At 37.1% G+C, this 16,978-nt stretch overlaps 1 protein-coding gene across 1 annotated transcript in view; it reads right to left on the bottom strand.

Annotated features, from left to right (window-relative positions):
• LOC140137621 (EEIG family member 2-like) overlaps positions 1-16,978 on the bottom strand; it is a 128,024-nt gene that overhangs the window by 11,291 nt on the left and 99,755 nt on the right. The window contains exons 3-4 of the mRNA XM_072159357.1: positions 7,215-7,355; positions 1,070-1,116 (exon numbers count right to left, since the gene is read on the bottom strand). Coding sequence (XP_072015458.1) covers positions 1,070-1,116; positions 7,215-7,355 — 188 coding nt within the window. The remainder of the gene's footprint in view (positions 1-1,069; positions 1,117-7,214; positions 7,356-16,978) is intronic.

Below are 16,978 nucleotides of genomic sequence, written 5' to 3'. Positions count from 1 at the left end.
AAACATATCATTCAAAGAATCAGTTGATACACTATATGTATGTGCTCCGCGATGTTTTAGCTATAGCTATACAAAAACAGCATGGTGTAATGTGAAGTGAAGGGGTCTGTACAATTTTGGACATTCCTTATACCTGTCTCAGAGAATCAGTTGGTACAATGTATGTATGTGCATTGCTCCAGGATGTTTTAGCTAGATACAAAACAACTTGGTTTAAGGTGAAGTGAAGGGATCCACTAATGGATGATTTCAAATACAAAAGTCCAAATGGATAAACATGTCATTCATAGAGTCAGTTGGTACAATGTATGTATGTATATTTGCTAGATACAAAACAAAAACAAGGTGAAGTACAGAGATCCACAATGAAATTTTGTGATTTGTGAATTTGGTGATTAATTCCTCTGAGATGCATAAAAATGTGTGCATAACACTGATCAAATTTCATCACAAAAAGCTATATTTATCAGGTTCTGTCTTTTGAGGACTGCTCTCCTGCAACTCCCCTTAAAGGTATGTATGTGAGAGGGGTTTTTTTTTTGCTCCTCTCAATGAATGCTTCATTTTTATTTTGTCTTAGTCTTAGTCATTGGTCCAAGCAACTCTTCTTTATCATCTTAGCAACTGTACAGGAGAGCTTATAAGTTCTTCTAGAAACCTAGCTCTTCTATGGAACTTTAGGAGAGCTATTACACCTCTCCTAGAAAGCTCTTCAATGGAACTGTCGGACAGCTTTGCTGGTCTTTAGAAAAACTTTTACAGCTCTTGTAGCTCTTTTACAGAACTTCAGGAAAGCTTTTACAGCTCTTCTAGAAACCTCTTCTATGGATCTTTATCATATGAGGGTCTTAACAGCTCTTCCAAAATCTCTGCTACTGAATACAGCTCTCTAGCGTATTTTACAGCTCTCTAGCGTATTTGAAAAGACAGTCCCTGGCGTAATGTGACATGAACTAATCACTGATAGCCTTCCTACTTATGTCATTACACAAAGATGTTTCCATAAACTAGATATTACTTATACGCAGAATACTTTATGTTATCACATTTGAAATACAACAGTACTTACGCTTTAAAACATGGATCTCCAGATGACAGGGTCATTTCTATTTTTACCTGCAGAAGGAAAAATAAAATCAAACAGAATTTATCATTTACTGTTGGGAACAGAAACTCTGACTAGATGGAACACAATGTAAGCAACATTTCCATCTTCCATTTTCTAACATCCTAGAAGGATAAGCAGCATTAGTATGGTGTCAGGGGGGAGGGGGTTCCTAAATGACACTGTAGTAAGTAGGCTACATGTAATATGCTTATAATGATTATTTTGACTAAGCTTTAAAAAATTATTATATGAGCACAAAATGTGAAAGTAATCAGGATTTCCATACAATAGAAGTTTTTTCAACCAAATTTGCTTTAAACCCCTAATACAAAGAAATAACATCTACACTACACCCCCCCCTCACATGTACATTCAAATTTAGCATTACTAGTCACATACTATTTGCAAGTTTTTTTCAACAAAATTTGCTTTAAACCCCCAATACAAAGAAATAACATCAACACACTTTCCTTCTCGCCCATACAGCACATCCTTATGAGCAATCATCTCTGTGATCTGCACGGATTTGAAACTACTGAAGCAGAAATAGTCATTTCTTTTCGCTATGTTAATGCATCATTGCAAAGAGCTGCGTTGTGCAAGTACAGCACCACAAAATCGAGAGACTTAAAGGGACTTACTTTCGAGAGATCCACCATAGGAAAATAAATTGTAACATTTTCTGTAGTCGCTTACAAATGGTTGATAAATCGGGCAAATACACTAAAACCATTTTCTTTTCAAATGAGGACAAAATATGAAGAAATTGAAAGGTTTCATCCATGTTTGAGATTGTGTCTCCGATGGGATTTGCATGTATTTCCTTACGCCCGGGCATAGAGAATTATGATTTGTCCCTCTTGACATAAAAACACAGTATTGCTTATTCATTGCAGGGGTTAGTTGCTACATTGAGCTATTCTATTTAAAATCCACACTACCACTGTGGAAGATTTTGGAAATATGTTCCATAGGGGAGTATGAATTTTAAACGGATTGGAAACATTAGGCAGCTCCATTGAAACTCACCCTCCCTCTGTGGATGATTCAGATTGAAACTTTATCAGAGGGTGTATGTAGCCGCAGTCTGTGGCCCTCACGGACTTAGCGAGCGCGTAGCGCGAGACGTTCAATCGAGCGCGTCAGCGCGAGGACGCAACCTCTCTGGATAGTATACTAATAGCAACAGAGCCCGAAAGTAGTGCTAGGTGTATGTAATTCAAATGGAGCTACTGATATGTTAATTCCATTTGAAATTCATACTCCCCCTCTGGAACATATTTCCAAAATCTTCCACAGGGGTAGTGTGGATTTTAAATGGAATAGCCCATTTAGAAAAATATTCTAAATGTGCAACAAAATGGTGTGTGGGAAAAAGGGTAGTTTGGGATTGACAGATCCCTGAATGTCCCTTTAAGGGGGTACTACAGCCGTGGTCCTTTTGTTGCCTATTTTCGCATTTTTCTAATTGATTATATCACATTGGTGACAAGTAAGACATGTATATTATAGGGGCAAGGACTACAACTACTGTACTGAAAATTCAGCAACTCAAAGCAAGTAGTTATTGATTTATTGATCAAATATTGGTTTTCCCTCATTTTTGACTGTAACTCCACAACTGTTGTCTGTGCTGAAATAAAATTTCCAGTGCAGTAGTTGTAGTCCTTGCCCCTAAAAATATACATATCTTACTTGTCCCCAATGCGAGATAATTTTTGAGAAAATGCAAAAATAGGCACAAAATTGGGCAGGGGTGTAGTACCCCTTAAGTCACTATACAGAAGAACATCATCAACACATTTCATCGCATCACATCATCAATTTGCTAAAAAACAAACTTTTCTACAAATATATATCAAACAATTGAACCCATAATGTCATTAAGAAATGATTTAATGTCATGAATTCCAAAACCTAATGTCGCCAGATCAAATCCGACACAGAATGTGATCAGTAATCCCCGAGTTTAATTAACTCCAGAAATGTGACGCGTAATTGCTTCTTGATAAGAAATTATTAATCCACTAAATCTGGAGTGAACTCTGTAATACGAGTTTATTGGCATGTTATTGTTACTTGTCACGCATGCATTGATTTTGCCAAACGGTATATTTCCAATATTGTCTGTACGGAGATGTTGGTAAAGTGATAAAGTGAGAGATATTTTTGGACTGATGATATTACTGAGACAGTCAAGTAAATGAAAAAACAAAATGGTGACTGTAATTCTTGAGTAAAGGCCCATTCAGTGATCCCAGTGTGAGTGTAAAAAGGTTGTACATAAAATGCTCAAAAGTGATGGATATCAAGTCATTAAAAAGTATTTTTGAAATGGAAAAAAATGACAAAAAACTAGGAAAACAGCAATATTGACAAATTTGAAGCCCCAAAATTGCCACAAGTACCGATTAGAAAAGATAAAGTAAATTAGAAAATAAAAATTCATATAAAATTCCATATTTTCATAATTTAATATTTCTATAGACGAAGCCAACGAGCCAAGTCATGGTCAGGATTTGGTCAGCCATTTTTGGGTCCCCGCAGCACGTAACTGGTGTTGTGACTGCCCAATTGGGTGGATTAAAGCCGCTTAAAATTCAATGTTAGATTCTTTTGTGTTGTAAACTGTCATCATTCTTTTGTGATAGAATGGAGTTTACCTTAGGCTGCATCATTTCACATTTTAGGTGAGATAGCTGGGTCCCGTCGCGACTATGGCTGCCATTGAGGTGTAGGAATGTGTGAAATTGGATTTGTCTATATCTGAACTTCTTTATTTTTTTCTTTGTAATTTATCACACAATTTGTCTTTGTTTGGTTGTCACTTAAATTAAGTTGCATAAAATGATTTTAAGTCGTTTTTGACACCAGATGCCCTCTTTGATTCTTTGAATCAAAATAAATTCTATGAACTCATAATATAAAGCTTACAGACAGTTTGAATGGAATCTTTGTTTTGTATTAAGATATGTACAATGCCGCATTTATTCAATTCAAATCCTGCAGGGATATGAACAAATCTTGTGTTAAACTATTGCTTCCTCCCTATGCTGTTCTCCTATCTACTACCCATATATCCAGGGAATAGATCATTAGGGAACTGATAGTGGCTTGCAACAGTAGGTAAAACTATTCAAGACGCCATCTCTTATCTTCGAACAACGGTTGTGCACATCGCACTGGAATGCGCACTGTATGCGACATGCACGATGCCGATCACATACTACGCTTCTTTAGCATCCTGTTAGCATGGCAGCCTAGCCTCCAAATTTGTGTCAAATTTCTGATTCCTGGTCGGGGGCAGAGTTCTCAACTCTGGCTTGGGTGGGGATGTGTAGGTGGGAAAAACTACTTGACTTCAACCAAATTTGACAAAAAACAGACTCAAAATTATACTAATATTTCAAAAATGTCCAAAAATTTTGCTAAAAAAATGAACAAATCTTTCAAGAAAATTTTGAAAAACACCCTTTCTTAAACCAAATTTTCATGAAATTGAGGACCATCACTAAACTTAAATGGCTGAAAATGCATCCTGAGTCTATACTAAATGGCTGTAAATGCACCCTGAATCTGCCGCACATCCCAGTACCCCTCAACCCTCCCAGGTTCCTGGTTGTTTGTTTTTATCAAGGTTCCATAATGTGCAAACTGTAACCAGCCACCTTCAGTTAGAGCCCTGATATATCTACCTAGCAACACTAAATTCAATCGAGTTATTTTCAGATCCTAAATATCATCTTGTATAATCGTGCACAAAGTGATCTTTTTGCTTCCCTAAATGCAAAGTTATTTTTGTCGCAAATGAAGATACGCATCGTGGTAATGGATTTCTATTTACATAAAAAACCTCATGGGAAGGATAAACTTGCGCTGGGTAAAAACAAATTGATCTAATGTCTCCCCACTTTTGCTTGTGATATTTAGTGGGAAAAATGTACAATAATACTAAAGCATAGTGACATGCTAGTGGCAAGTTATTTTACAAATATGAAGGAATTCATTCTCTTATATGTTGTTAAATTAAGGGAAGACAATCTAATTTTGCAAATTATTTGTTAATTAATAGTAATAATACCAATTGTCTTCCTTGAAATAATACTTGAAATTGTAGTCTTAAGGAGAAATAATTATAATTAATAACTGAATGTTCTAAACTACATTTTCATAAAAAAATATTTCCACCTGCAACGATTTGGCATTAGTTTCGATTTAAGCTGTAAGCTATTCTCCAATTAATGCTTGAGCTTTTAAGAATGTAAATTATCAAACAATTTCTTTTTATTCCCAATTTAATTTTGAAAACAATACCCTGATTAACTATAAACAATATCGAGCTCACGGGACTGCCTCTGTTATCGTTGCATTAATATCTCGTACATTTTAAGACAGTTGCTCAGGTGTTTGTATATATTGAATAACCTCAAGTCAACCCAAGTGCATTAATCATGTCTGGTACCCTCTGGGTCTGACTGTCCCATGTAATTGGTATACATGATACATCTACTGTAGATAGCTAGCTGGATCCTTTTAAACTCTGAGCCGATGATACCCTTGTCTGAGTTTCTAGCCTATATCATTTCAGGGTTACCATACCCCCAATTTGGTAGCCCAATTGGTCAACTTTTGAAGATTTTCCCTGTGACTTTTGAAAATTTCCTGTCCCATAGAAAGCAATGGTTGAGAAAAACATTTGTGACTTTTCAACACTGGCTCCCACGACTTCATGTAGTTGCCTGTCCCATAGAAACCAATGGTTAAGAGAAAAATCGGGTAACTTTTCGATTATTTGACCCACAATTTGGGCTGAAAATTTTGGTAACCCTGAATCATTTATTATACAGATATCATGTTGATGTGTATGTGCAAATGAGCAGCTGTACTGGTGAAGGTAAAAATAAACAAGACCATTTTGAGATTTTGTAATTTTTGTGTTTCATCACGCTTCCACTGGACCTGCCTGGATGTAAAATAGTACATGTCTACTGAAGATAGCTGGTTTAATTGCAACATTAATATTACTGGTTATACCATGTATGTGTTAACATTTACAGTTACACCACATTAGCAGTAGTCAATCACTACACAAACTACTGTGCATCAGGGCTCCACTAGAACATTTATGACAGTCTGACTCCAAAATTGGTACCCAGACATTTGGATACCCAGACATTTGGATTTTTCACACGGGTCAAAAATTGTTACTGCCAGATGGGCCATATTTACAGCTGAAATCGTACCCGTGTGACACCACAGAAGTGTGTCACGCCACAGAAGTGTGTCACACCACAGAAGTGTGTCACCTGAACATATTCTTTGATCAGCTCGTAATGGGCAGGCCTTATAACATCGCGGATTAATATTGATATATTTTATTTCAAGAATTGTCTTGTGACATCTTGCCAGAAGCATTACAAATTATTCATTCAAGTCCGATACGCTGTCTACTTTCTTTAACACACACAATAGAGACCAGACAGGTCAACTATGACACTTTCAATGTGGGTCTACTTTTGGGCGTAGTGATAAAAGCCTAACAATTCCCGCCGATTACAAGCTGATCAAACTGTAGGCACTGATGAAGGTGCATATTTTGCTGGTTGCATTATCCAATCACACAACGCAGCGCATACACGCTCAAGTACAATGGTGCTTTGTTGGCATGCTTGCTGTGCAACCGTAAAAAGGCACTGACGCAATACCGAACTTGAAGTGAACCAAATTATATAATGCTCTTATCCTTACTATTTCTGATAATCTCCTGCTCCAAATTCAAAGCACAGTATATGATCTGCTGTGTTATTCATTTTAATACAGATACCGTAAAAACTCGATAGTTAGCATATGTGCTTACTATCGAGTGCTTTTGAAAACATGAAATTGTACCAAAGTCCAATGCTTTACCAACTGAGCTAATGGGGTTGAGACACAAATGTGCAGGTTTACTTGTTCGTATGTAACTATGTGTATCGATGATTTGCTCAAAACCCTTTACACTTTTGTGGATGGGGCTCTCCATATTTGCATGTTTCAAAAGCGCTTGATACTAGTAAGCACATATGCTAACTATCGAGTTTTTACGGTAATTCATTTTAATGCTTACCTTTACTATACTGTTGTCCTGTCTATTTCTGGTATCATAACCTTCTAGGAGGTAGCTCCTTGTGTTGCCAGAGCCGGCATACTCTGCTAAATTGATATCTACAAAACCATATTTGGTGTACGATTTGCCTCCTTTGATTTCCTGCAAAAGTAATAAAGAAACAAGAAAAGAAGGATGGTAAGTTGACTGGCTAAAATTAAAATAGTTTGCAACATCATACTTTGTATAAATATTCTGCACTTGTCAATTGGATTGGAACCCAGCCCCTGGATCTCCGGGGATGGTCAGGCAGTTGACAACATTTGGACAGGGAGTTGACACACATTTTGTCTCCGCAGGGCCAGGCATGTACCGGGCCTTGTTCAGGGAGTTAACCAAGTCCAAAGAGCTGTGAATTTGTGTGGGAATTTGAGCCAAGCAAAATAATGCTGGGTGCACACCAATTGCCTAGCAAGTAGGGGTCAGGAATTGGCTGGGGTTTTACACACAAATATTGCCCTATTGGATGGTGTCTTGGCCAAGAGTTAGCTAAGAGTTACCTGGGGAGTTAAACATTTTAAGATACAGCTCCTGTACAAGTCCTGGCCATCCCTGGGTACCCAGGGGCCCGAACATTACTTGACAGGTGCATTACTTTGCTGCAGTGAGGAAAAAACTAAGTTACCTCTTTCAAATGCATACCTTGTATCAAATACTTGTATGCCGTCAAGACAACAGCATACAGACAAATATGATTTTAAAATTTTTGCTATTTTGGGAAAGAGGAGCCCCTCCAGAGGTTTCCTTGTTTTAATGGTGAGTTCTTTCTGTGTAGTGTACTTGAGGAATCTGGCTGGAATTAGGATTCATCTTGTTGTGAACTTCTATTGAGAAGATTCTTCATAGACAATCAAAATAAGGTACTTTTAAACTAATGTTGAAAACTTTCCAATTTTCATTTCACTTTCCATTCTACCTCCGCCAATAATGCTAATGGCAAATGGGATGGCAAAACATTGCAAAGTCTTTTCCTTTCTATACATCGGCTTCTCTCTCTCATCATCCTGAACTCATTTCTTGTATTCCAATCTTGTGTATACGTACATCCCTCCTGCATCTGGTAACAGTTTAATTAGCCCAAGACTGACTAACATATCACTATCACCATACTCATTATACACCCACCCTCTCTTGGCTCTTCATCCAACTGTCTTCTCCTCAGTTTAAAGATACACTACACAGTTTATGGTAAATAACATTCATGGTGTTTACTTGCTTGTTTTTTTCTCCTTCTCAAGCCTTACATAATGAGCTACATTGTATTCCAGTTGAAATCCATACACCCCCTATGGAAGATGTGACCTTAATCTTTAACATAGGGAGTGTGAATTTCAAATGGACCAGTGGCTTGATTTCCCTTCCGAATGAGAAAACTGGAAAGGTACCAAAATCTTTTCAACCTCAATGGGCTATTCCAGTCGAAATTCATGGATGGCAGAACCTTAATCTCCCACACAGGGGGTATAGATTTCAAATGGAGTCACCCATTGCATTCAGGTATGCACATTTGAAATTTACACTCCTTGTGTGGGAGGTTATAAGGCCATATCTTCCATAATAAGGGGTGTATGGATTCCAACTAGAATAGCCTCAATATTAACTACTTTACCAGGTATACAAAATGTTTATTTTCTCAAAAAACCCTACTTCCCATGGAGCCATCTTTACATTCACCACAATCTAAACAAAACCTCTCTAAATCAACCAATTTTCCAGATAAACCCATCGCCATAGCAACTGTGATGCCAAATTCAACACACTTACATTAACACAAACATGGATGTCATTTGTACTAGAGTTCACCTTATACAGTCTGTATGATATGGGCCTCCGTCACCTCATAGCATTTACATAGAAAGTATCTCTTGGATTGCTTGTGCAAATAATCACCTATATTAGATTATCTGGGACGCTGCTCCCTGGATACGACAAATGGATTGTCAGGTGCATTCCGCAGAGAGATGGTAGAAATGATGAGAACAGATACGTGCAAAAACCAACATTTTAAAGGTACCATATCATCAACGGTCTTGTCCATCATAACTGAGGAGTGCAAGGAGGGCGTGTTTGGGACTTTTGTTCTATTTATTTTATAGCAATCATTTTAAATGATATGAGTCACTTAAAGGTGTGTGACCCGATTGACAGCCTCATCCCCACTTTATCCCATCAACATGCAGAATTTAGTATCAGGTGAGAGCTCATATTTTGCGTTTGTAAATGGTTCTAACTGTGGAGGTGTGTGTGTTTTGTCACATTCACACTGTGGAGTCTGCTAACAACCGTGGAGCTCCACAGTTGGAGATAACCTCAAAAATGGGGTTTTTGAGCCATAGAGGGGGGTATACCACCTGTCATTTTTCTGATTAGAGCAACCTCCACAGTATGGCGGTTGCTGTGAGATTTGTGTAAAAAATCTCCCCAGTTTGAATGTGGGTGTGTGAATCTCCCCAGTTGGAAAACACACACACCTCCACACTTGGCACCATCTACAAGAGGGGGTGCTCATGATAACTCCAATGAAAATTTGGGCCTGAAATATATTTTATTTAGGCAGAATGAAAAAAAAGATAGTTTGATGATATACTACCACGAAAGTTGAGTACTGTTCTACGGGCGGCCACTGTGATACACATATTTGCTTCTAGAATCCAAACCGCTGCTCAAGAGCAATTTTTATCTCAAATTTTGGAATAAGAAATTTTGGGTGATGGGCCTCAGTGTGAGGTACAAAACTTCATCTATTGCAATGCAGACTCACCTTTAAATTCTGTTTCTACACTGTAATTAAGAATCTATTTGCATAAAATGTAGAATGTTCACTGGTCAAAATAGTTCATCGCTAAGAACTGGCCGATTAAAATAAGCTGCAAAATTATTGATCGATCACAGAACCTGATGTATATCGGCGAGACACCCAAGTGTGTAGTCTAGCTATAGGGCAATCCATTTACACGCTTTTAATGTGCAATTCCGTTTAAAACCCATACACCCCCTATGAAACACATTACCATACTCTTCCACACAGTGAGTGTGAATTTCAAATGGGGTTACTTGAATGGGTGGGTGACTCCATTTGAAATCTACACCCCCTGTGTGGGAGATAAAAGTCATATCTTTCACAGGGGGTGTAAAGATTTCAACTTGAAAAGCCTAATGTTGTTTGTCATGCATCTATTTTACATACAATGTTCTTGTGCTTGATTCGATATAGCAGTGCCGATGGCCGAGCCAGCAAAAGTGCATCGTAGATTATTGACTGCGTATTTACCCACATGTTTTACTGGAGGATATCCCTGGTTCCTACCAGGGGCTTGCTTTTACAGGGCATTAGTGGATAGATTGTGTTTGACACTTGCTCAAATCAAATTGTTTCACATTGTTCATCTGACTCTCTCACTTATGTTCTTGAATTTTTTGCCTGTCTGGGTGTCTGTCTGTCCGTATGCTGTCTGTCTGTCTGTCTGACTAGTCTTGTTCAGAAATATGATATGGGTTTAGATAACCTAAACACAGATACCTTTTACTGATTTTTAAGTATAGATCCCTCACTAATTCAGATACAATTTCAGTTCTCTCCTTCATCCAACCTCCACATATTGCAACATAATGTAGGTTTTAAAAGCAAACAAATTGGTTACCCCCTCCCCCCAATGGTGCATTGTGAATAACCAGCGTAGCTGCCCTACTCTGTCAGAAGAGTCACAGGTGGGGGCCAGGGGTCCACCTTAGGGACCCTGGTGGGGTCCAGGACTTCCACTTCACACCAACCCTTGACAATCTTCTCATCCAAGGAGCTTATAAAAAGGTTTTTTAAATCATTCCAAAATCACATTCAAAATGAAGAACAAAAGCTAAATGATAAATATTTCTTTATTCATGAATGCAACGCTTCCTTCCAGTTGCCAAAATTTCCCTGGAAGAAGCTTCCTGGATTTCCTTCCTTTTCCATCCATGTTTCCCTGCATTACCATTCCTCTCACCACCCACAGCGCAGCCCGGGACCCGTAGCCACCACTTGCTATCAAATTGCATCTCACAAGAAGAACAGGAAAAAATCATGTTTAGGTAACTGACACAGTAATGAAAACAACAGGGAATACTAAATCTGTTTTATAAAATCAGAACAGGATGCCCTTCTTCTCGTCACCGTGCAATTGAGTTCGGATGGAAATGTCAGCCAAAGCGCAATATAGCCGTGAGCTATAACCAGACAGTCGCATTAATTGAATGATATTACTAGTAATAGGACGTATTGATTGTACAGCAACCAGTACTTGGTGGTTTTAATAAATTCATCAATGATAAATAAACGGTATTAACTGATAGAAGTATATTGGACAGAGAGTTGGTTTATTTTTACAAAGGCTTGTTATATTATATTGTAGCTTGTGTAATAATTGCATTCAGTTCATATCTATCTGGTTTATAAATCTTATCAAAGCTGTGTAAGGATATAATGATGTGATATTACTTTCGGCTTTACAGGCAGTGGCTTAGCCAAGAGGGGGGCAAGGGTGGGCAGCTGCTCCCCTGTGAGAAGTCTTTCCCCCCTCCTGAGGTTTTTTTTGTAATTTTTAGGCCATTTTTGACCATTCTTGTCAAAGTGTGTCCCCTGGAAATTTGCCTTGCCCCCCCCCCTTCCCCTCTCTGAAAAAGTCCTAGCTACGCCACTGTTTACAGGTATGTATGATCAACAAATATGTTATTGAATAAATGGGAAACCAAAATAACATCATTCCCATGTTCTTTTACTACATAAAGGGTAGTAAACTCGTTATAATAAAGAACAACAAACTCATTTTGATGTCTGTTACAAATAAGTTGTTACATTGTATGTATTTTTTTCAATTTTCTGTAACACTTTTTGGGATGTTTTTTCTATGATGAAAATCATGGAATTTAATTAATATAAATAATGTATACTATCAGCTTTAAAATTAATAAATAAATCACTCCATCAAAGATGCCAAATTACGAATAAATTCGTAGTGCGCAACATGTTTATGATGATTTCCATTTAAATTCATTTTGTCATTATAAACATCTGTCAAATAAAAATGTCTGCATTTTTTATAGTGCCTTTTCAATTAATTCAAAGCGCTGCAATTCAGCATCGAAGTGGTTACGTAATTCTCCTGGTTACCGGATCACGCTATTTTGGTAAGCCTTCGAGTGCCATATACATTGTGTGGTGATCGTTTTGATCGTGGTTCATTACTCAAGAGCGTGATGCCGTTGACATAGTAACATTACGTAACTTTGATACTGAATACATTTCCACTTCTACTACGATATCACATCATGTGGCTGCCAACAATGAAGGTGCTGTTATGACAACCCTGAAGAGCTCCCCATTATAGATGAGTTGACCTCAATGTTTATCAACAAAGGCAAGGGACTAGTATGTCGATATGCTTGAGCGAACTGCATACAGCAACTGTACTGGCGGGAATTTTCAAATTACAGGCCCTGAACAAAATATGATGCGCACGCATACTGCCAGGCAAAAAACAATGGAAATTGTGATGATGCACACACATACTGCCAGGAATGTCATCAGAAGTGAACTCACCCCTACACCTGGGTAAAGTGGGCCAAGCAAGATAAAGAATCTTGCCGAAGGACACAACATATTGGGCCTGGCCCTGTTGGGGCTCGAACCCACAACCTTGTGAACCCACAACCTAATGATCAAACATAACCTTATGAGTCAAACACTCTGACCATTATGCCACCACAAATAGAACTGAAATTAGTTAAATGTCTAGTAGCGAGTAAACCAACTGGTTTTATTTCACAGTTATTTTGCTTGGTAGCTAATTCACAGCCACTGAACGCAGCCCATGGAGAGTAATGCATATTTACATCACCAAGCAGTATAAAAGCACTGGGCTATAAATATGCTAGAGACACATACCATTACCAAAACAAACATTTAATATTGCAACACACTCTTATTGACAAATTCTGCACCTGATCATGATGATAATGAAGAACTCAACATTTCGGTTTCATCAAAGCAAAAGCTGCCACAAGAATGCTGGTACTTCACTACTATTATGAGGTGTACAATGTTTTCAATTTAATCAAATTGCTATATGCGGACACATCTACGTTGATTGACATTATCGTCATACTAAATTGTTACACTGATTTTTTTTGTAGCATAAATTGAACAAGAACATGCATTTTTTTGCATGGACAATGTTTTTTGTAATCAGTCAAAATGAATTAGTAGTCGAGTACAATAATTACATTTTTTCCCTTTTTTGCCATTGTTCATTCTATATGCTACTTTATTATATTTCCCAATGGAAATTTGACTTGCTATAAACTTGGCAAATGGTAATTTGTTGTGGTTGCTACTATTGTATTTAATCAATATTACTTACAACAGACTCGCCACATTCTGACACATCACAAAATTGGTTAAACCTTCATCACTAAATTTTCAATAACATTGACAACATTATGAGCTAAATTAAAGGTGGGTGACCAGTTTGATGCCCCCACCCACACTTTATCCCATCAAAATGCAGACTTTTGTATCAGGTGAAAGCTCATTATTTTTCTCATAACCCCAGTGAAATTTTAGGCCTGAAATGTTTCATTTAGGTGGTATCAGAGAAAATATCTTACACTTCCCACGATGCATTTCTCCCATTTCAATTTTCTGTAATCTGTACTGACTTGCTATCTAATTCAACATGGGCAGATAGTGACTTCTAATGACAAAATGTTTATTTCTTGACTATCGACCCATATTTAGCGAGTCTATTCTCAACATAAAAGCAAAGGGAACCTATACAAAGTAATAGGAGCGTCATTAGATGTAATGAGGTGATAGGTAATGATGCAAAGGATTCTGGGAAGGATATAAAGATATCCTCTTTGATGTGGTATGATGTGGATGCTAGCATACATGTAGCATACACATTTTTAGCTTCTAGAATCTATATCAGGGGTGTGATTGGGTTTTGGAGAAAAATCCTGGCTACTATGAAAAATCCTGAAAAACAGCATAAAATTGGGCTAAAATGCCCCAAATTGGGCTGAAAATAATACAATACAATACAATACAATACAATACAATACAATACAATACAATACAATACAATACAATAAAACTGTAAATTTTGAACAAAAATAATCCTGAAATCAGGATAAATCCTGAAGAATTACACCCCTGCTATATTGCTGGATCAATTCACTTGGAATATGAATGTTTGGGTGACAGGCCTCAATGTGAGGTACAAAACATCATGTGTGTGACAGTGTTGCACACGGACCACAACCTAGTCATGCACCTTTAATGGTCAGAAAATTGCATTGTAATAATCAGATGGTATAAGGCAGCTGTCTACCGTAATTATTAGATGTTCTTTAAAAGCCTCAGATATCGAAAGGGCAAAGGACAGTGCATGTTTACATAGGAATTTACTCAGTAAAAAGCATAGCAATTAGTGCGAGATTTGCAGAGATATTACTCGCTGTGGCATCAACAAATGCACACATAATTACATTATAAATTTAGACCGATATCCGGCTCACTGACCCATATATGCAATAATTGTATGAAATGGTCTGAGAGTAATTATCCCGGGTAATTATTTGGCGATTGCAAAATTTTAAATTTGCCAATATCTATCTACTTAATTGGAAATTGCTACAGTATAGTACATTTCTATATATGTAATATTATGAGTTTATCAAAATGCTTTTAGTAACAATTTACTTTAAGATTTTCTTTTGAGGATCCAATCTTCCAAATTCCAGTTGGCCTGTTGCCATGGTTACAATCACAACTCAAAAATCATAATTTCTTTAAAAATTATACACATTTACAATACATAATAAGAAAGTTGTCTTTCAATACAACGTTAATTGTGAACTAAAAAGAAATTCCAAAGGTGTGAAATGGTTATCATAACTACTGTAAAATGCGTTATGTTCATGTCAATTTGTTGCTTTTACCAATTTAAAAATGTTAACATTTCATGTGAAGAAATTTTGACAAATTAAAGCTTTCTGCTGCTGCATTCAATTTAATTTGCTGAATTCTCATAAATACCCAACACCCACTCATACAGCACACTAGTCCTTTGGTTCAATAATAAAATCACTACATCAAAAACACTTAGCTCAAACTCTGACTACTGAAATAATGGTTTGTTAAATATTAACTAAATAATATAAATGGTAGCAGGTTGGAATGGCGGTCATTGTGGTCATTGATTATGCTACCAATGACAGGCAATGATGATCCTGGCAAAAATATTCTTTGTGTTTACCGGGTCAGCAAAAGTCATATGCAGTATGCACTGGTCTATCCAAAATACTGAAACTGTAAACCAGGTTTTAGTTGAACCTGGATAGGTTACGGCACAGTATCACAAGAAAGCATGTGTTTAAAATGCAACATGCATTATAAAACTTCTTTGCTTCACAAAAATGATGACTCTTACCATTGATAATCATAGCTGTTTAAGGTTATACGAGGTATTGTTGGTCGAAGCAGCCAAAAAAAAATGATTTTCAGTATCTGAATCAATATATTATTGAAAAATAACACTTTGGTGTTTTGCACAATCATATACTTTGAAAACTTGCTTAATTTATTGTTGTTAATGAGTTATGTACGTTTTACAAAAGTGGTGTTGTTTCAGCCCTCTTTACAACATAACTCAAGAACCAAAGGACCTACAAAAGTATATCTGTGATATTTAAATTCTTCTACATGCTCACTATGAATGGAGCAATGTAATTTTTGCTAAAGCTCACTACCATTCGTAAGATGCTGTGAACTACATTTTTTTTGCTTTTTTGCTGCTTCGACCAACAATACATCGTATACCCTTAAAAAGTTTGAATGAGCTCAAAGTAAATCAAATTAGTAAATAAAAGCTCTAACAACACATTATTTGAACTCACTGAATACTCAGTAAGCTGACAAAAACTGCTTCATGTTTTAAGGTCAAATTTAGGACAAGCAAATATTATTTAGTTTCAATGACATGCAAACCTTAATTTCTGAGTAAAACACCACAATGCGATTCTCTTCAATCTTGTATCGATGTACACACAATACATAATGCACTGCCCACATATTACAATGCGATTCTCGTACGCACACAATACTTAACATTTGCATTCAAAGCAAATAATAACATCTGATACATGAGGAAATTATTTCCTGCTATTGGGGTCTATGTCACAAGGTTTAAATCATTGCCATTCTGAAATCCTCACGTATCTGTGCTTTGCATTGTTCTATGCATATCATTACCACATGTTTCTTTACAGCCAAGATAATGTTGTTGGATATGATGCTATGTCGCAGCAGCATACCCTAAGAAGGGGAGGGAGAGTAGGGGGGTCTGAGCCAGAGCTTCACCCCTATTCAGTTTATTCCTTCTGTCCCACTCAGGACACTTGCCCTGCCCCTATCCATAATCCTCTTCCCTTCAGAAATAAATTTACATATAACCATACATATGTAATAATACGAGAACTTGATAAAGCACCGCATATAGGAGAAGCCTCTAATGCATGTCTATCAATTGTCATGTCACCCCCACCCCGGCTACCTACAGGGATTGGATAGGGACTAAAAACTGACAAATCCCCCATTAGATCTAAAAGATGAAGCAGTTTTTGTTGTAAGGCCTATTTGGTTCCTTTACATTCCATGATTGCTGTGTGCGTGAACTGAAAAACCATGG

The sequence above is a fragment of the Amphiura filiformis genome, chromosome 17 (genome assembly GCF_039555335.1).
Source record: "Amphiura filiformis chromosome 17, Afil_fr2py, whole genome shotgun sequence".
NCBI lineage: Eukaryota > Metazoa > Echinodermata > Ophiuroidea > Amphilepidida > Amphiuridae > Amphiura > Amphiura filiformis.
The sequence above is the reverse complement of the archived record's forward strand: the minus strand, read 5'-3'. Positions and strand labels throughout refer to the sequence as shown.